Source organism: Sphaeramia orbicularis, chromosome 9, assembly GCF_902148855.1.
Source record: "Sphaeramia orbicularis chromosome 9, fSphaOr1.1, whole genome shotgun sequence".
Classification (NCBI taxonomy): Eukaryota; Metazoa; Chordata; class Actinopteri; order Kurtiformes; family Apogonidae; genus Sphaeramia; species Sphaeramia orbicularis.
The window spans coordinates 41,668,712-41,689,355 of record NC_043965.1 but is presented as its reverse complement, the minus strand read 5'-3'; the positions used below and the strand labels follow the sequence as shown (position 1 = coordinate 41,689,355).

The window sequence follows — 20,644 nt, the reverse complement described above, 5'->3', positions numbered from 1 at the left end:
TGTTTGTTGATCCACGGTTCAAATTGAACTGTGACAGTTCTGACCAAGGTTATTATCGTTAACGAAAACTAACGAAATGACGAAAACTAGAATTGAAAAAACATTTTCGTTAACTGAAATAAATAAAAACTATAATTAAAAGGAAAAAAAATGATAACTAACTAAAACTGTATTGTGAGCTTACAAAACTAAAATTTATGAATATTATGGATAAAATTCCCTTCGTTTTCATCTTTGTCATTGTCGGATTGATACGAAATCGATTAATTTTGCTCTAGCAATTTTAGCTAGCGCCACCATATGATACTTCACGGTCCGTCACTTCTCGTCACCTGTCGTTTATAGTCGGTTTCTGATCCCAACTCTACCTGGAAACATGGAGACTAAAGTTGGGAGAAAGCAGCAGAGTCCTTTCTGGGATTTATTTGAATACGACAGAGAAGAGAAAAGAGACGACAAAACTAAAATTAAAACTAAAACTAAATTAAAACTAAGCATTTAGAAAAAAACAAAAACTAATAAAAACTAGCAAACCTGCTCTAAAAACGAATTAAAACTAACTGAACTAGAGAAAAAAAAGTCCAAACTAAATAAAACTAAACTATAATGAAAAATCCAAAACTATTATAACCTTGGTTCGGACCTTGTTTGCTGGATTCCAAACATTGGAAGTCAGACAAAAACACAACTGTGCGTGTTTCACTGTTTATTCAACAAGTCTATTTCCCTCACTGGGGTTGTGTATTTTTAGGTTGTGTGTTGTTGTGGGTCCATGTCTTTTTGTGTCTGTGTGGACCAACGGCAGTGCTTTTCTGTGTTTGTTTGGACAGTTTCAGATGTACAGTATGTTAGAAGGTTGGACTTCCGGTTGGTTTGTTTCAGTGTTTTTTATTTTAGTGTGTGTTTTACTGTAGATTGTATTTATAGTAGATTCTGTTTTTCTTGGCGTCAAACACATCTTTTTCCTTTTTTTTTCGTTGCTGAGAAGGAGGGTCTCTGGACAGGGGGATACCCGGGACATTAATCCATTTGCTTCATCGACTGTTTATTTGACTGTTGCTTATTTTCATAGTCGACTTATTCTGTAAAGCCCTGTGAGGTGACTTTGTTGTGATAGAGGGCTCTACAAATAAAAATGAATCGGATTGAATCTTTTAGTGCAGCTATTGACGACACAAACGCAACACGAAATGGAGTTTTTTTTGATGGTTTTACTGTGTCTGTTTTCTGTCTAAAAACAGAGCTAAGCTAACAGAGCTATAATGTAAACTATCAGTTGATGAAGCACCTGAAGATTATAAGACAGTGTTATTTTGATGGATTGTCAAAATATTGGGGGGGGGGGGGGGGGGGGGGGGCACATTGTCATGGGGCATTTGGAGCAAGAAAGCTGAAAGGGGTGCGTCAGCAACCTGTCGGTCAGATTCCCCAGCTTACGGATTGAGGTCCGTCATATAATAGTATAATAGAGGCATACCAGATAACTAGTACCGGGTACCAGATCCCAGGTCCTTTTTCGTAATGAAAACGCAAAAAGGCTGAGTTGAGTCGAGCCGATACCACGTAATGGAAACACTGCATTAGTGTGTTCTGTTACGTTACCTCCCTCTGCTGTTGTACCACATAGAATCACATTATAGCAGTGGTTCTCAACCTTTTTTGGCTCGTGACCCCATTTTAACATCACAAAACTCTGGCGACCCCAGACATTGTAATGTTAAATTAAAAATTTGTAATGTTGATATTGAAAGAGTTTCTGAGACTAAATTCCATGGAGTTGTCGTTGATCAAAAGCTAACATGGAAACAACACATTGAATACATTAAAGGGAAAATCTCAAAATCACTTGCAATTCTGTATAAATCTAGAAATGTTTTGAATTCCAAGGCCTTGCATTTAATCTATTACTCATTGATTGTTCCCTATATAACTTACTGTGTGGCATTGTGGGGATCCACCTTTAAAACCACCATAAATTCAATAATAAAACTGCAAAAACGAGCTATACGTATTATCAATAAGGCTGATTATTATGCTCACACGGAGCCACTTTTTCTAAATTCTTATGTGATGAAATTTTATGATCTCTTTTATTATAAAATAATGCAAATTATGTTCAGAGCAAAATCAAAAATGCTCCCTGACCCAATACAGAGGTTCTTTTCAATTCAGGACATTCCATATAATCTCAGAGGTGTTTGCAAATTTACTGTACAAAAAGCTAAAAAAGGTATGAAAAGGATATGTGTGTCCATTATTGGAGTTAAATTTTGTAATGATGCCAACATAAATTTAAAAACATGTAATTCTTTTTTGGTTTTTAAGAAAATGATTTGTAAAGCTATTTTTGAAGCTTATAAATGTGATTAATTATCTGTTGTTGTTGTTTCTTTGGAGGTTGGTAGCCTAAAAAGTTGTAATATACAATAGGCCTTGATAAGCAGTCTGCTTCTGCCTATACCTTTTCAGTCATTATTCAACACATGATTCTTGATTTTGTGATTCTGTGATTCTTTTCTTTCTTTTGCGTGAAATGTCAGTACTGTGTACAATATTTGGTGTTGTCATGACTGAATAAACTACTACTACTACTACTACTACATTCAAAACGGAAATATTTTTTTGCTAAAATTAACTTGTTTTTGATCATTTATAGTTTGCTATACAATGTTGCAAATAAACATTAATTTTAGACAGCATTTAGTCTATATAATGTATATTATTATGGACGGAGGCAGAAAAGCCAGGTGTAGATTACAGCACAAAGTGAGAATTTGATTTTCCTTGGTCAGGATATGTAGAGGCCTTTCCAGTGGCACTACAAGACTGTCATTAATGAGGAAGGAGGCAAAACTTTTGACAATTTTGAAAAGGAATTACCAATGTGTTAGACATGTTTGTGTTATATTATGTTTTTGTTTGTTCAAAAATAATATTTGTGCATTGAGACCCTATGTATCAAATATGATACAAAATTGAAACTCATACATGGAAATTGATATTTGAAAAAAATATTTTTTTGGGTTGTTCAGAGGGACCAATACAGGCTCCAGTTTCAAAGAACTGGAATTTTTCTGTCAATGATTTAATGCAGTGGTTTCCAACGTTTTTTGGCTTGTGACCCCATTTTAACGTCACAAAATTCTGGCCCCCCCAGACATTCAAACCGGAGACATTTTTTTGCTAAAATTAATTTGTTTTTGATCATTTATAGTTTGCTATACAATGTTGCAAATAAATGTTAATTTTAGACAGCATTTAGTCTATATAATGTATATTATTATGGACAGAGGCAGTAAAACCAGGTGTAGATTACTGCACAAAGTGAGAATTTGATTTTCCTTGGTCAGGATATGTACAGTCAGTCCGGCTTGGATTTACAAGACTGACAATTAATACTGAACAAACAAGAACTCAAACTATGAATTATGAAAGAGCTGCAGCATCTGAAACTGACCACAATGAACATTTGACAGATAAACAGAACCACAGTGCTTCAGTTTCAGCTTCACAGTTTGTCTTTTATGGATTGGGATTGTCTCTGTCAACTCACCATAGATTTTTATTCGTCATTTTTTTGTGTTTTATTTATTTATTTTTTGTTTTTTTACTACTTTTACTACTACTACTTTTTTTTTTTTTTATGTCTAATTGCTAGATATTTCAGGCAACCCCATTTGAATTCCAGGCAACCCCACGTGGGGTCCTGACCCCAGGTTTACAGATTGAGGTCCGCCGTGTAATAGAGGCACCCCTTCCCTCCCCCGGTTCCATTTTTTTTTTTTTTTCAGGACTTGGGGGGGTGGCAGGAGGCTCACGTTACCGTTTGTGGGTCTTTGTTCAAAAAAGGTTGACAAACACAATAAAAAGAGGACGTAAAGTTCACAACAAGGACACTGGTACTAAATATCTTTGCTGAGCTGAGAGTAACTGCGGCAGTAGTTAACACTGGAGGATGAGTGACTCTTAGAACATTACACAGTTATTCAACCAATTAGTCATGTGTAGATATTTTTCGCCTCAGCTTGTAGTTGTCTCATTTGTTAAACACCTTCGCCTCTGTGTTTGACATACCTGGCTGATGAATGACTGTCCGTTCCCCAAAGACTTATCTCCTTCCCCTCTCCTCCATCTGTCCAGGATGTTTGCTCGCAGGAGAAAGCCCACATACTGGGACTACTCTGTCAACTGCACTGGTAATGAAGCCCATTTGTCCAGCTGTAAACTGGGCCAGGCTGCGTTAGGGAAGTCCAACGGGACCTGTGCTGGAGGGTTGCCTGTGGTGGTGAGCTGCGTTCCTGGCAGAGCCTTCGCCCCGACACCCATGTCTGGATTCAGGAAGGCCTTCAGACAAGAGGTAAAATCTCAACACAAAAGTCACTTATTTAGTTATAGTTTTAGTAGTTTTACTGATTTGTTTAGTTACTGTTAATCCCTTGTTGCAAATATACCTGTTTAGCCGCATTATGTAATAAACTCCCATTATGTAATAAAAGTTCAAAATGTAATAAGAACGTCACGTCATCTTGTAATAAAGCCGCATTATGTAATAAACTGACGCATTTTGTAATAAACTACCTCAATGCATTATGTAGTAAATTTTTTCGCATTATGTAGTAAGTTATTAAAATTTGAGAAATTTATCACAAAATGCACTTGACACATTTTTATTTTCAGGAAATTGTTATAACATGGTTCATTACGTAATAATGACACACAAGTAGATTTTTTTGCCCTCTTTAATTGAACTAGCCCTGCAGATTAGTAGTTGTAGTAGTGCTAATGATAGCCTACCTATTAGCATTACATTCGCAATTAGTACACACACTCCAACATGCACACACAAAGTAGAAAATGCTGATGTTGAACAATAAATGGCTTCATTTCTAAACAGAACCTTTTTAAGGCAAATTCAAATATTTTGATCAATATAAGGTGTCTATGCCAGTTGAAAAAAAAAAAACAAAAACAAAGACTCAAGTGTCTTTAACAATGTAAACAGCATTTCTGGATATAAAAAAAGAGCTAAACCATCACACCTTTGGTACATACATAATGAACCATGTTATTACATTTTTTTTTTTTTTTTAAATAAAAATGTGTCAAGTGCATTTTGTAATAAATTTCTCAAACTGTAATAACTTACTACATAATGTGACATTTTTTTTTTATATAATGTGTTGACGTCGTTTATTACAAAATGCGTCAGTTTATTACATAATGCGGCTTTATTACAAGATGACGTGACATTCTTATTACATTTTGAACTTTTATTACATAATGGGAATTTATTACATAATGCGGCTCAACAATGCCGCAATATTCCACTGTATTTGTAATGAGATGCTGCTCAACACTGTTTCTGAACGCACATATATCGTTAGCCTCATAACATAATTACTCAAGTCATATTTTTGGCTAAATTGTCATATCTGTGTTACTTTACTCTCTCAACACTGCTACTTCATTTTGTGCAGATGTCACAATTTGGCCAAAAATATGACGTCAGCGCATTATATAGTAAATTTTTTCACATTATGTAGTAAGTTATTACAATTTGAGAAAGTTATTACAAAATGCACTTGACACATTTTTATTTTAAAAAAATGTAATAACATGGTTCATTATGTAATAACAATCCAAATTAATTTAATTTCAGAGCAATTTAGAAGAAATTAGTCACAGGAGCTACAGGTAATGGAATCAGAACTTTAACCACACAGTTTAAAGATGAAAATAAAAATGTGTCAAGTGCATTTTGTAATAAATTTCTCAAATTGTAATAACTTACTACATAATGCGAAACAATTTACTACATAATGCACTGAGGTAGTTTATTACAAAATGCGTCAGTTTATTACATAATGCGGCTTTATTACAAGATGATGTGACGTTCTTATTACATAATGGGAATTTATTACATAATGCGGCTCAACAACCCTTCGTAAATTCTGTATCTTGGCAATCTGTCAGATGAAGGGGTGGGGTCAGGGGGTGGGGGTAAGATAACGTCACTTACGCTAGCCAGAAACTTCAACGTCCGACTCCCGATTTCTATGCCTCTGTTAAACATCAGATCTTACACGAAATTTTCACAACTTCTAACCTGTATCCACTGGACTGCCTCCGCTGCTCTATGGCCCCCCTACAAATGCTGGGCCCCATGAATTTGTCATGCCCCCCCCCCCATCGGCACCCCAGCGTGAAACTGTAAATTTATCATAGTTATTGTTGGTGCAATATTCAAATGAGCAATCTCCACTTAATTTAGCATCTCCTTTTTAGCAACAGCACGAATCATTTATTTTTGTACATTTAGGCCACAGGTGTCAAACATGCGGCCCGGGGGCCAAAATCGGCCCGCCAAAGTTTCTAATCCGAATTGAATGATGAATTTGCAAGTGCCAGTTAGGGCATCAAACTCAAAAATAATATTATAATAACCTATAAATAATGATAACACCAATTTTTTCTTTTGATTTAGTGCAAAAAACACAAAATTATGAAAATATTTACATTAAGGAACTATCCTTTAACAATAAAATGTGAATAACCTGAAAAGTCTGTAGAAAATTAAGTGCAATTTTTAACTATTTTCTGCCTGTTACTAAATGTTTTGTGCCTTTGTAGATCTGATCTGTAATGCGCATGTATAAATGATAAGTCGAGGCATAATATTGATAAAATTGAACTTACATTTCTTAACAAATTTTATTTTTCAGCTTACTCACATGCTTTTTTTTTAGCATAGTTACCTCCGCCAAGGAGGTTATGTTTTTGCCAGGGTTTGTTTGTTTGTTTGTCCGTTCGTGTGCAACATAACTCAAAAAGTTATGGACAGATTTTGATGAAATTTTCAGGGTTTGTTGGAAATGGGATAAGGAAGAAATGATTAAATTTTGGTGGTGATCGGGGGTGGGGGGGCCCACGGGGGGGCCCATTTCCAACAAACCCTGAAAATTTCATCAAAATCTGTACATAACTTTTTGAGTTATGTTGCACACTAACGGACAGACAAACAGACAGACAAACAAACAAACAAACAAACAAACAAACCCTGGCAAAAACATAACCTCCTTGGCGTGGGGGGGGCCCACGGGGGGGGGGCACTCATCAGCCTTGGCGGAGGTCTGCGCTCTCCGAGTGCTTTTCTAGTTTGTAAATGTAAATATTGGCATAATTGAATGTTATTTTTTGCACTAAAATGATTTTAGAGTTGTCATTATTTATTGCCTACCATGCTATTATTTTACTGGTCCGGCCCACTTCCGATTAATTTGGGCTGAATGTGGCCCCCGGAAGAAAATGAGTTTGACACCCCTGATTTAGGCAGTAAGGGGGTTAATCTTTTGCAGTGAGGATGTTAATAAAAAAAAAAAATCATCTTAGTCAAGGATCGTGGTTTGCAAGTGGGTACAAACTTTACACAATGCTTTCTTTCAGCAGCCAGTAAAACATGTGAGATGGGTGTCAGCAAACTGAAATGGTAAACAGAGCTGATATAGGAAATGACTCCACTGGTTCACATGCGGTCACTGGCGTCGATCTGCAGGGTGTGTGATTGAATGTTTTGGTTAGACACGGTCCAACACTGACGTTGGGAGCTCAGTGTCACTTTGTGAACAACAGCTGTATCTGCTTTGGACATTTCTCATCAGAATGAATAATCATTACCATGGGATATGGCATCGCACTCATGAAAAGTAGTACAGTTCTTGGGATGGGAGTAGGAAAAACACTGTATCCTCAAATAGCATTTTCAGCTTTCACTAGTCGAGCAAAACAAGATCCCTGTATTGTGAGGTTTCTTTGCAGCTTATACAGTGTTTTTTCACGTAGGTTTGTGTTAAACATTCAACAACAACAACAACAAAACAAACAACATAACCAGTTGTCTAGAGCAGAGGTGTCAAACATGCGGCAAATCCGACCCGCCAAAGGGTCCAATCTGGCCCGTGGGATGAATTTGTGAAATGCAAAAATGACACTGAAGATATTAATCAATCGTGCAAAAATCATTTTATTTCAGGTTCCATACGTACACATATAAATCAATTAGATCTCAGTTGGGTCAGACCAGAAAAATACTGTCATATTAACCTATAAATAATAACAACTGCAGATTTTATCTTTGTTTTAGTGTAAAAAAGTAAAATTACATGAAAATGTTTACATGAATAAATAATCCTTTTACAAAAAATGTGAATAGCCTGAAGAAATATGAACAACGTGAAATGTCTTGAGAAAAGTAAATGAAATTTTATCAATATTCTGCCTGTTACTAAATGTTTTGTGTATTTGTAATTGTAATGTCAGTTGTAATGCACGTGTAAATGATAAACTGATAAACTGAGGCAGAATATTGTTAAAATTACCCTTGTTTTTCTCGAGACATTTCAAGTTGTTCACGTTATTCAGATTTTTAAGGAAACGCTGTAGATGTAAACATTACCCTAATGTAATTTTACTTTTTTCACTGGCTAAAATTACACTTATTTTCTTAAGAAATTTCATTTTTTCAGGTTATTCATATCTTTCTTGTTTGGATAGTTTATAAAAGAAAGTATTTTCATAATTTAATGTTTTGGGGGTTTTTTTTGCACTAAAACAAAGACAAAATTTGGAGTTGTCCTTATTTCAAGGTTATTATGTTATTATTTTACTAGTCCGGCCCACTGGAGATCATATTGGGGTGAATGTGGCCCCTGAAAGAAAATGAGTTTGACACCCCTGGTCTAGAGCAGTGTTTTTGAGCCACGGCGCATATTTTGCATTAGAAAAATCACAAGGCACACCACCAAACAAAAATGTCACAAAAAGTTTATTTATTCAAATATAATGCAAATCTACGGTCAAGTTACTTACTCAGTGTGAAACCTGGGCCTGTTTAGTTGAACACAAAGCTGATATTCTTGCAGGAATTGAAGACAGACACATGAATTTTCCTCAACAGCTATGAGTCTCTTTTTTTTGGGGGGGGGGGGGGGGGGCTCATCAGGAGTGCAGAGGCGACATTGTCACGGGGCGTTTGGAACAAGAAAGCTGTGAGGGGTGCATCAGCGACCCCTCGGACGAACCCCACGGTTTATGGCCCGGGTGTCAAACTCATCTTGGTTCAGGGGCCATATTTAGCCCAATTTGAGCTCAAGCGGGACAGACCAGTAAAATAATGACTTAATAATCTATAAATAATGACAAATCCAACTTTTTCTTTTTGTTTTAGTACAAAAAAAAACAAACAATTACATTATGAAAATATTTACATTTTACAAAAAAAGATGTGAATAACCTGAAAAAACAGAAATTTCATTTGAAAAATTAGTGCAATTTTAACAATATTATGCCTCAACTTATTATTTATACATGTACAGGGTGGGGAAGCAAAATTTACAATATTTTGAGGCAGGGATTGAAAGACAGTGTATGACCAATTAGTTTATTGAAAGTCATGAGAATTTATTTGCCACAAGAAAATTGACATAATAGAAAATGTTTTTATTCTATGTGTCCTCCTTCTTTCTCAATAACTGCCTTCACACGCTTCCTGAAACTTACGCAAGTGTTCCTCAAATATTCGGTTGACAACTTCTCCCATTCTTCTTTAATAGTATCTTCCAGACTTTCTCCTAATAGTTTTGCTCATAGTCATTCTCTTCTTTCCATTATAAACAGTCTTTATGGACACTCCGACTATTTTTTAAATCTCCTTTGGTGTGACGAGTGCATTCAGCAAATCACACACTCTTTGACGTTTGCTTTCCTGATTACTCATATGGGCAAAAGTTTCTGAAAAGGTATGGATAATAGTGTTAGGTATGATTATGACATCAATATATGTTTGGTTTCAAAACAATTGACGTAGTGCCTGCTGAGAAAAAACAACTAAATGTTCATTGTAAATTTTGCTTCCCCACCCTGTACATTTACACACAATGTTACATAAACATTTGGTAACAGGCAGAATATTGTTCAAATTTTGGAGTTTGGAACTAAAATTTGAACAATTACTACAATATTACATGTCTTATTAACACAACTACAGATCACAGTGGATCCATAAATGCACAAAACATTTAGTAACAGGCAGAATATTGTTAAAATTGCACATTTCGGGTTGTTCATCTTTGTTTTTATTTATGTATTTATTTGCATTTTATTGTGAAACAATAGTTTTGTAAATGTAAATATTTTCACAGTGTAATGTTATTTTTTTCTCTTAAATTTTTGATCTGCCTTGGTGGAGATCTGTGCTCTCCGAGTGCTTTTCTAGTTTCAAATTTTATATATATCTTTCTTGGGACAATGTCTACAAAGTTTTTCACAGTTTTGAGAAATTTAGATTTTTAAATTTTAGAATTTTGAAATGTTAAAAATTTGCCTTTATCCTTACATTTATCCTATTTTTACCTCCCCCAAGGAGGTTATGTTTTTGCCGGCGTTGGTTTGTCGGTCTGTCTTTCCATGTGCAAGATAACTCAAAAAGTTAAGGACAGATTTGGATGAAAATTTCAGGAAATGTTGATACTGGCACAAGGAAATAAGGATTAAATTTTGGTGATGATCTGGGGGGGGGGGGGGCACTGATCTGCCTTGGCGGAGGTGCTTTTCTAGTTATTTTATGTATCATGAAGATTTCGCTCTTCTTTATCAGAGTTCTACTTGTGTTTTGGTTATTTCCCCCTCTCCATCCACCTTGAAAGTCAGTGAAGTTCTTAGTTTGTGAATGAAGGAAAATATTAACAACACAATATGAAAGATAACACAATCTCTCAAACTGCAGAGATAGTTTCATGGCTTTTCTCTGGGAAGGGTGGACTTGTCGGTGCAGGGTCCTGAGTCCAAGCCCTTTCCAGTGATCTGAAAAGCAGACTCAGAGGAGAGTCAGTCCAAGTTGCCCTCAGTAATGGTTTTGTAGCTGAGTGGAGGTTAAAAGCTGCTGTAAAGCTTGACACCATTAGATACTCGACTCAGCGTATAAGAGAGGTCCGTAACATGGATATTGATTCGGTCATTTCTGTTTTTCTCTGTAAAATCTTTCAGTAAGTCGTAGCTTTTATCCATCCCTCTCAGCTTCACAGGTGCATTCTGACCTTTGACCTCCTCAGCTGGAGGAAGAAGAATCCCCTCAGCGGCTTTAAACGAAGATTCACACGTTTTCAGATTTTAAGGGTCGTGAAACGCCCCCCCCCCCGTCTGTATACAACCGGGTCAACTTTGAAGTCAAGCAAAAAAAGAAAAGCTAGCGTTTCAGTTTTCAGTGACAGCTCAGCTCTAAGAAAGGGATTCATGGCGCGGTGATTCCATCCAAGCCTTGACGCGAAGTACAAGCCTGCCAGAGCTCTGTCACGTTCCACAGCTCAGTGCCGGGTTGGGAGTGTCACGCCTCACATCCACAGTCTGGTGTTTTATCCACACACCATCTTCGTTTCTGGGAGACTCTGGAAACCTTATATCTGATGAATCAAACAGATAGCAGAAAGAAATACCTAAAGCAGGGGCATCCCAAATGAGCATAAACAGCATAAAAACCTAGAAATAATGACAACTTTCTCTTTGTTTTAGTATAGAGATATAAAATTACATTATGAACATGTTTATATTTACAAACTATCCCTTCACATTTCAATAACCTGAACAACCACGAAAAACATGACATTTCTTACAAACAATATTATGCTTCATTTTATCTTTTAAACAGAATCACACAAAGACACAAAGCATTTAGTAACAGGCATAACACTGTTAAAAATGCACTTATTTTTGTCAAGAAATTTCAGGTTATTCGAGGATAGTGTGTAAATGTAAACATTTTCATAATGTGATTTTACTTTTGCAAATTTTCAAATTAAAACAAACAGAACATTTTGGAGTCGTCATTATTTATAGATTTTTATGTTGTTACTATGGAGGACCCACTGGAGATCAGATTGGGCTATATGTGGCCCCTGAACTAAAACGAGCTTGACACCCTTGACTGATAACACCTTCAGGGTCATTTTTACACTTTGCAAACTCATTCCACAGCCCGGATCAGACCCTTTGATGGGCTGGTTTTGGCCCGTAAGCCATATGTTTAACACCCCTGAGCTAGCATGCTAACACGTTAACTAAAAACAATGACAGCCTGTTTAGCAGATGTTAGCATTAAGCTCATATAATGAGGCAGTCAAATAACAAACAGCCATATGCACTTAGTGGCCACTTTAATAAGTACACCTGGTACTAACAAGGTGGATCTAATAAAGTGGCTGCTGCGTTTACATGCTGCTTCTGGGTTTGACGTGTGCTTTCAGAAATGTTCTTCCACATACCTCGGTTGTAACCAGCAGTTGTTTGAGTTTCGTTACTGCCTGGCCATTCCTCTCTGACCTCTGGCATCGATAAGGCCTTTTCACCCCGAGAACTGCTACTCGATAGATACTTGCACTTACATCAGATGACTCCCTGTGAACCCGAGACGTGGTTGTGTGTGAAAATCCCACCATTAGCAGTTTCTCTCTTGACCTGAATGCATTGAGCTGCAAGATTGGCCCATTATAGATTATTGTAGATCTACTTATTATAGATTTGCATTAATGTGCAATTCAGCAGATGTACCTAATAAAGTGAGTGTAACCAGTATGTATATTTTAATAATACAACAGTTTTACACATTTATTTCTGTATATTTCTTTAATTATCCTATTGAGAATATATTGTTAAGCCCATAATTTCTCTGCTCTCTGTTTCTCTGTAACACAAAAATTCCTCCCCAGGATTAATAAACTGTTCTGATTCTGATTGATATGTACGTAAAAGTACATATATAATATATATATATATATATATATATATATATATATATATATATATATATATATATATATATATATATATATATGTACTGAACAGCAAAAGAAACCCAAGTATGTTTCAGTATTGGTTTATATGGGAGTTTTATTATGAATATTGGTTTCAATGAGATATTTATATCCAGCTGTGAAATTTACAGTGGGTCTCTCTTGCTGTCCTTGTAGCACTGAGTTGACGGTCACGGAGATGGGCCAAGCGAATATGGCGATCCTGATTACGGGTGGTCACACGTGGTCTTCCGGGTCTTGGTCTGTCCCGAGTGGTCCCTGTGTCACGGAATCGTGTCCTCAGCCTACTGATGGTGGACTCGTGCACTTGCAGACGTCTGGCAACGTTGCGAGCCGTTAAACCAGCATCAAGCATACCAATGGCGCGTTCTCTCAGATTATCGTTAAGGCGAGGCATCGTGGTAATGCAGTAACTTTTGAATCTTACCATTTCTTTTATAGCCCCCGGATAAACAAAGGGAATTGCCTCTCCCATTTGTTGCTCCCACTACCATATCACTCAAAACGTACCGCACCTCCGATACTTTGTACACGTGCTCAACACCACTCGTGGTCGTGTTTGCCTGCGAACACACGCTCCAATGGTTACAACTCACTTATTGTAATGTGTATCTCAGTTGACAACTCAACAGGACAGCTGAACTCTTGCCTAAATTAACGACCAAAACTTGCGTTTCTTTTGTTGTTCAGTATATATAAATATATATACACATTAATAACATGGACAACCTTTTGTATGTGTGTATTAAATGTTTTATCTCTGAAACATTTCTTACCCACTCACTGGGGTGGTTCACAGTTGAGTGTGATGCAGCTGGGATAAAGATCAGCACCTCCAAGTCTGAGGCCATGGTCCTCAGCCAGATAAGAGTGGAATGCCCACCCCAGGTCAGGTTCCTCAACGACCTGCCTCAGGTGGAGGAGTTTAAGTGTCTCAGGATCTTGTTCACAAGTGAGGGTAGGATGGAGCGGGAGACTTTTCTTTTTTAAGAAAGATGAAATCATTTAATGTGTGCAGGACTCTGATGACTTTGTTTTACCAGTGTTTTATTCAATCTGTTTTAACATTTTGCATTGTGGTGTGGTATGGTGGTCTTTCAATGACCAGTAAGAGGAAGCTAATTAGGCTGGTAAATGTAGCATCAAAGGTGGTTGGGGTACAGCTAACCCAGCTGCAGGACATGTATAATAAACGGGTCAGTGGTAAGGCCAAACAAATTTTAAACTGCCCTGATCACCCACTTTTTGGGGAGTTTAATTTGCTCCCCTCTGGTCACCGTTTTAGGCTTCCTCAGTTGAGAATCGGACGGGCTAGGGACTCCTTTATTCCTGTGGCTATTAGGAATCTGAATTCACGTAGCTGATATGTAGAATTTTTTGTTTTTTTGTTCATGTGTCAGTTTTTAAAATATTTCTTATGTGATTATTTATTTTTTAAGGCTCATGGCCATTATGGCAATTTACTTGTGTACTGCCCTATTGGACCTTTTTTGCTTGTGTTTGGAAGGGAGTGGCTCCATTGTGCATTGTCCTGTATTGTGTCATTTTATTGGGGTGGCATCTGGGGGTGCTGTTTCTGTGTATGTGTTTTTGGATATGTGCTTATGTGTTTATGACCCTTGCTGCACACCAAATTTCCTTTCCTAAAGATAAATAAAGTTGAAAGTTGAAGTTGGAGGTCGACAGGAGGATCGGGGCGGCATCTGCAGTGATGCAGATGCTAAACTGGTCTGTTGTGGTGAAGAGGGAGCTAAGCCGAAAGGTAAAGCTTTCAATTTACCGGTCCATCTACGTTCCGACCCTCACCTATAGTCATGAGCTCTGGGTAATGACAAAAAGAATGAGGTCGAGTAAAAGTAGTCGAAATTAGTTTCCTTTGCAGGGTGGCTGGGCTCAGCCTTAGACATAAGGTGAGGGGCTCGGACATCCGGGAGGGACTCGGAGTAGACCTGCTACTCCTTCAAGTCGAGAGGAGCCAGTTGAGGTGGTTCGGGCATCTAGTGAGGATGCCACCCTGGGGAGGTGTTTCCACTGTGTCCAACTGGAAAGAGACCTCAGGGTCGACCCAGGACATGCTGGAGGGATTATGTCCCTTGGCTGGCCTGGGAACGCCTCGAGATTCCCCCGGAAGAGCTGGTGGAAGTGTCTGGGGAGAGGGCTGTCTGGGCTCCTCGATGAAGAGTACATTTCTTAACTAAAGTATCAGGGAAGAAATCATCAGACTAAATTAGAACAAAGCCATATGATGAAAAACATGGAAAATGTGGTCGCAGATGCCAGTTCAACCAAATTATAACATGCAATACCATGAATTGCAGTCTTTTCCTGTGACTTATTTTTAACCCAGTACAGATGCACCATGTTCCAAAGGCCACACATTAAGATGTTCGGGTTTCACTTGGTAGATACAAATAGTATTAAACTCGATTAGTCTGCACTGCTAATGTGTTTACTTGTAAAATTAAACACTTCCAGTTTGCCTAAACAGTTCATGGGGAACACACACCTCTAGTGTGCGCTATAAACACAAAGCCACCCAGTCTGCTGCCTCCGCCTCATCACACACAAGTAAAATCCCAGCTCTAGCTGAGTGTAATTATTATTGAAAGAGCCAAAATAACCTAAATATTTGGCTTTCTTCTTTTAGAATTTCAGCTTTAAGAGTCAGATCTTTTTTTCCTTCTTCTGCAGCAACCGTTGGTTCGTCTTCGTGGCGGGGCCATCGTAGGCGAGGGCCGAGTGGAGGTGCTGAAGAACGGAGAGTGGGGAACCATCTGTGACGACAACTGGAACCTACAGTCTGCCACCGTAGTGTGTCGAGAGCTGGGCTTCGGAACAGCCAAGGAGGCTCTGTCTGGAGGCCGCCTGGGGCAAGGTATATTTCCATCTTTATTTTGGCAGGAAAAGTCAACTGGGTCTTTTTTTCCAGTAGGACACGGTGGTGTGAGTGAAAGGAAACTAATACAAAGTGCTGACCTTTGCTATTCAAGAACATACACTGAACAAAAATATAAATGCAACACTTTCGTTTTGCTCCCATTTTTCATGAGCTGAACTCAACAATCTAAAACTTTTTCTATGTACACAAAAGGCCTATTTCTCTCAAATATTGTTCATAAATTTGTCTAAATCTGTGTTAGTGAGCACTTCTCCTTTGTCCTTTGCTGAGATAATCCATCCACCTCACTGCCACTTTTTTATCAGTGTTAGATTATAGAGATGTACTTTATATGAACGCATCGTCTAAGTATCTTCAAATGATTGACATTGTCTATCATGCTTCTCTGAGGTTTATTACTAATTCTAAAACCATGACACATACATTGACTTGTATTCCAGAGCGGGCTGGCCTGCCCTGTCCACTAGGAGGCTGGGACACTGGTACACCTTCATTTATAAGGCCATACTTGGGCTACTGCCTTCCTATATCTGTGGTTTGATTACGAGAAGAAGTGTTGATTCTTACTGCGATCGAACGAGCAGTTGTTCCTCTTTGTGCCATTTGACCCGTACAGAGCTGGGAAAAAGGGCATTTGTGTACTCTGCTCCGTCCACATGGAATATGTTGCTAAAAGACTGGAAACTCTCTGAATTGATCTCCCTGAATGCTTTAAATCCAAACTCAAAGTGCTGGAGAAGAACTCAATGACTTGCACGTGTTTTTCATAGGTTGAATTGTCCTGTAAATTGTTGTTTGTTGTAACTGTATGTTGTAACTATGTGTTGTGTTTCATGCTGTCTCTTGGCCAGGACTCCCTTGAAAAAGAGGTTCTTAATCTCAATGGGATCCTTTTCCTGGTTAAATAAAGGTTAAATAAAAAAAAAAAAAAAGGTGTGGCATATCAAGATGCTGATTAGACAGCATGATTATTGCACAGGTGTGCCTTAGGCTGGCCACAATATAAGGCCACTGTAAAATGTGCACTTTTACTGTATCAGTCAGTATTTGATGTGACCACCATTTTCCTCACGCAGCCTTCTTCATGAATTCTCTGAAACACCTTTGGGGATGGTTTACGGTAGAGAAATGAACATTCAATTCACAGACAAAAGCTCTGGTGGACATTCCAAAACTTGTGACATCTGTGGCATTGTGCTGTGTGATAAAACTGCACATTTTAGAGTGGCTTTTTATTGTGGCCAGCCTAAGGCACACCTGTGCAATAATCACGCTGTCTAATCAGCATCTTGATATGCCACACCTGTGAGGTGGATGGATTATCTCAGCAAAGGAGAAGTGTTCGCTAACACAAATTTAGACAGATTTGTGAACAATATTTGAGAGAAATAAACCTTGTGTGTACACAGAAAAAGTTTTAGATCTTTGAGTTCAGCTCATGAAAAATGGGAGCAAAACCAAAAGTGTTGCGTTTATATTTTTGTTCAGTGTAATAACAGGCCAGGCAAGACATAGACTTTATGGACAAAAGTTCAAAAATTCATGGGAAAGAATGCTTCTGGGACCAAAAGAGAGTTTGTTTGAGGTGCTCTTTGGAAAACAGGATTCATAAAGTAGATAAAAAACTGGAAGAAAACTCCAAGGCACTTTCTTTAAACATTTAAATGCCTTTATTACCATGGCATGGTCATATCTAGACCTTATCTAGACATTTGACTTCCTGATGAAAGCTTAAAGCCGAAACACGTAGAAGTGTTTTTTAGGTCTAGATGTGACCATGCCATGGTAATAAAGGCATTTTAATGTTCAGAGAGAATGCCTTGGAGTTTTCTTCCATTTTGTTACCTACTATATAGACAAAAGTATTGGGACACTTTGAATTCAGGTGTTTCTTTTGTAACGGGGGTCTGGTATACAAACCAATAATGACTAATATCGTAATATAGTTTTATATTGTGATAAATATTGTTGCATTAGTTAGTTTTGTTTAGATTGTTATCTTTGCTTCCAAAATGCCTCAGAGATGTTTTTTTTTTTTTTTTTAATTTCCCTAAACATTAATTTTGTTTAGTTTTTTTTATCCATGACTATGATTTTAAATGTTCTATCTCTAAATTTCAAAATTTTTTTCATGCTCTGACTGTAAATAATAGTTTTCTACCACAACTAACCATCGACTTTCTTCAAAAATCACTTAGAAAGAAGAAATTTCCATTAAACTTTAAGGAAATATTGAGGTTTATAAATTATATGGACAAAAATATTGCGACACATCATAGCTAGAGTAGTTTTATATTGTGATAAATATATACTGAATATTAATATTGTTTATGTATTGTTTATATCTCAAATCAGCATGAACAGGACATCTGTAGCCATGATGTGTCCCAATATTTTTATCCATACAGTTTATAAACATCAATATTTCCTTAAAATTTAATGGGAATTTTTTCTCTCTAAGTGAGATTTGAAGAAAGTAGATGGTTAATTGTGGTAGAAAATTATTATTTACAGTCAGAGCAGGAAAAATATTTTTAGAAACATTTAAAATCATTGTCATGGATTAAAAAACAAAACAAAAAAATCAATGTTGAGAGAAATTAAGAGGCATTTTAGAAGCAAAGACAATAATTTAACCAAAACTAACCAATGCAATGATATTTATCACAAAATAAAACATATCATTTGTTGTTATTGTTTTGTATCTCAGACCCCTGTTAGAAAAGAAAATCTGAATTCAACGTGTCCCAATACTTTTGTCCATATAGTGTATATAATACTACAGAACCACTCTGAATAGAATGCGAACTCTCTGAATGAGGTTAGTAAGTTGGCAGTTATTCCCGTGGAAATGAGAGACTGGACCATCCCTGTCTGCGTGGCCTGAGACAGAAGATTATGACTATGGAGTAAAAGAAAAACCACATAACCCAAATATTTTATGCATTAAGTTCTCCTCCACTTCACATCTTTTTGCCGCTGACCTCAGTGTGGTGAACCCGTAGGTTTGACGCTTAAGCTCTGAGCTGAGTGGAGAAGGTTAGGTTGTCCAGACCGCAGGATGTTCAAAGCAGGAATGCGGCTGCACCTCAGATATCTATCTGTACGGGTTTGGGAACAGTCTTGTCTATTCACTTTGGAAACAAGGATTTGTGTAATCAGAGGAAAATACACTGGACTACAGCAGCTGGATAATGGAAAGAGTCTGGACGACCAAACTGAAACCTTCACACAAGGCAACATTTGGTGTCACACCTCAGCCAGACTTAATACCTGAATATTTAGACAGATTTAATATTATAGCGGTTGTAGTCCACACTGAAAATATGTCCAAACTTGGAGCCGATTACCTAAAATGTTCAGTTGTTGGTTGAATGGGACAGAGCAGCACAGCCAACAACCTGGAGGGGGCGGGGCCTGAAGTGGCTCATGTGCATTTAAAGGGCCAGCGCTCAAAACCACCTTTCTGGTGTCATTACTCAGAAATAGGGTTGAAGATGGACCTGTGGAGTTGAATTAATGAAGAATTAAGACTCAAGCATAGCATTTACAGTTTTTGTAGACCACAGGGAAATGTTTGAAAATGCATAATTCCATTTTAAAAAAGCTAAATATTACTCTTTTAAGTAAGGTAACAAAGTATTTGTACTTCATTACTCGACACCTCTGCTTCTGAATGTGATTTTGGAAAGTATTTGTTAGTATTTGACACCCCAAAATAATTATGACGTTAATTCCTGCTAACTAACTCCTTAGCTAGTTTTAGATTTATGACATAATTCTCTTAATAATTTTCCTTTACATCCTGTTTTTTTTTTTGTTGTTGTTGTGGAGCTGAAAAAAAAAAAAAAAAAAAAAAAAAATCAGTCTTAAATTTCTGTCATAACAGTTTTACATTTAACTCATGGAAACCTGCAGGTATTTTACTTTGAAATGTACAGAACAAGTCAGTTTTGGAGGAAGAAGAAGACCCCTCCCTTTAACCTTCCTCTTGTGTTAGGGTCAGCACCGACCCATTTTAGATTTTAAATGCATAAAAGAACCACATAAAATTTGTTTATTGCATCAAGGCTTTTTGACTTTGTCAGGAACCTCTGTTTCAACAAAATAATACAAAAAAAAATGTTTTCACTAAATTATAAAATGCTCTAGTTGAAATTATAACCTTTGTTTTGTTAGGGTCGATTTCGACCCAGTTATAAAAATGAAATAATAAAGCAGAAATTAGAGCCAAAACTGAAATCCTAAGTGCACTGTCAGCCAACGCACTGACAGCCAGCTCCTCTCCCAATCATGTGAGCTTTTTGGGATTCTCATTTTGCCTTGTTATCCAGTATACCTGCACAAAAACAAAACAAGCACAGATGGGCATGTCCACATATGTGAGGTCAGTTCAGTATAGAGCTGGTGGCTGATGGAGTGCACATCAAGGGGTATACTGACAAAAAAAAAGACCCAGAGGTTCACACCAAAAATATTAAAACCAATATTTTTATGGATAAGGAAATCTAACAAGGAAACCAAGAGATGAGAAACAAATTGGATGATAGATAATTGTTTTTAGTGTATTTTACCGCTGATTTAAGACATGGGTCAAAACCAACCTGGTAACATGAGAGATGGTAACAGAAAGCTAACACAAGACGAAGGTTAATCGAGCAGGTATTCTCTAATAGACGCCTTCATAGAGGAGCAGTAGATCAGTGACTGCACAGAGAGTTTTACAGCAGGCAGGTTTGGAGGTTTAGAACCCCCCCACCCAAATGAAGTACCCTCACCTGTAAATTACACACTCAGCAGAAACATAACCCTGTGTTATAAAACGTTTTAAAGGCATGTTTCACCTGTTATTCCTGCAACAGACATGTGCATTTTTGCTGAAATT

General features: G+C 37.3%; 1 protein-coding gene across 1 annotated transcript in view; it reads left to right on the top strand.

Moving 5' to 3' along the window:
- The window catches only part of loxl2b (lysyl oxidase-like 2b), a 138,907-nt gene that overhangs the window by 76,720 nt on the left and 41,543 nt on the right, over positions 1–20,644 (top strand). Inside the window, exons 5-6 of the mRNA XM_030144137.1 lie at positions 4,141–4,357; positions 15,552–15,735. Coding sequence (XP_029999997.1) covers positions 4,141–4,357; positions 15,552–15,735 — 401 coding nt within the window. The remainder of the gene's footprint in view (positions 1–4,140; positions 4,358–15,551; positions 15,736–20,644) is intronic.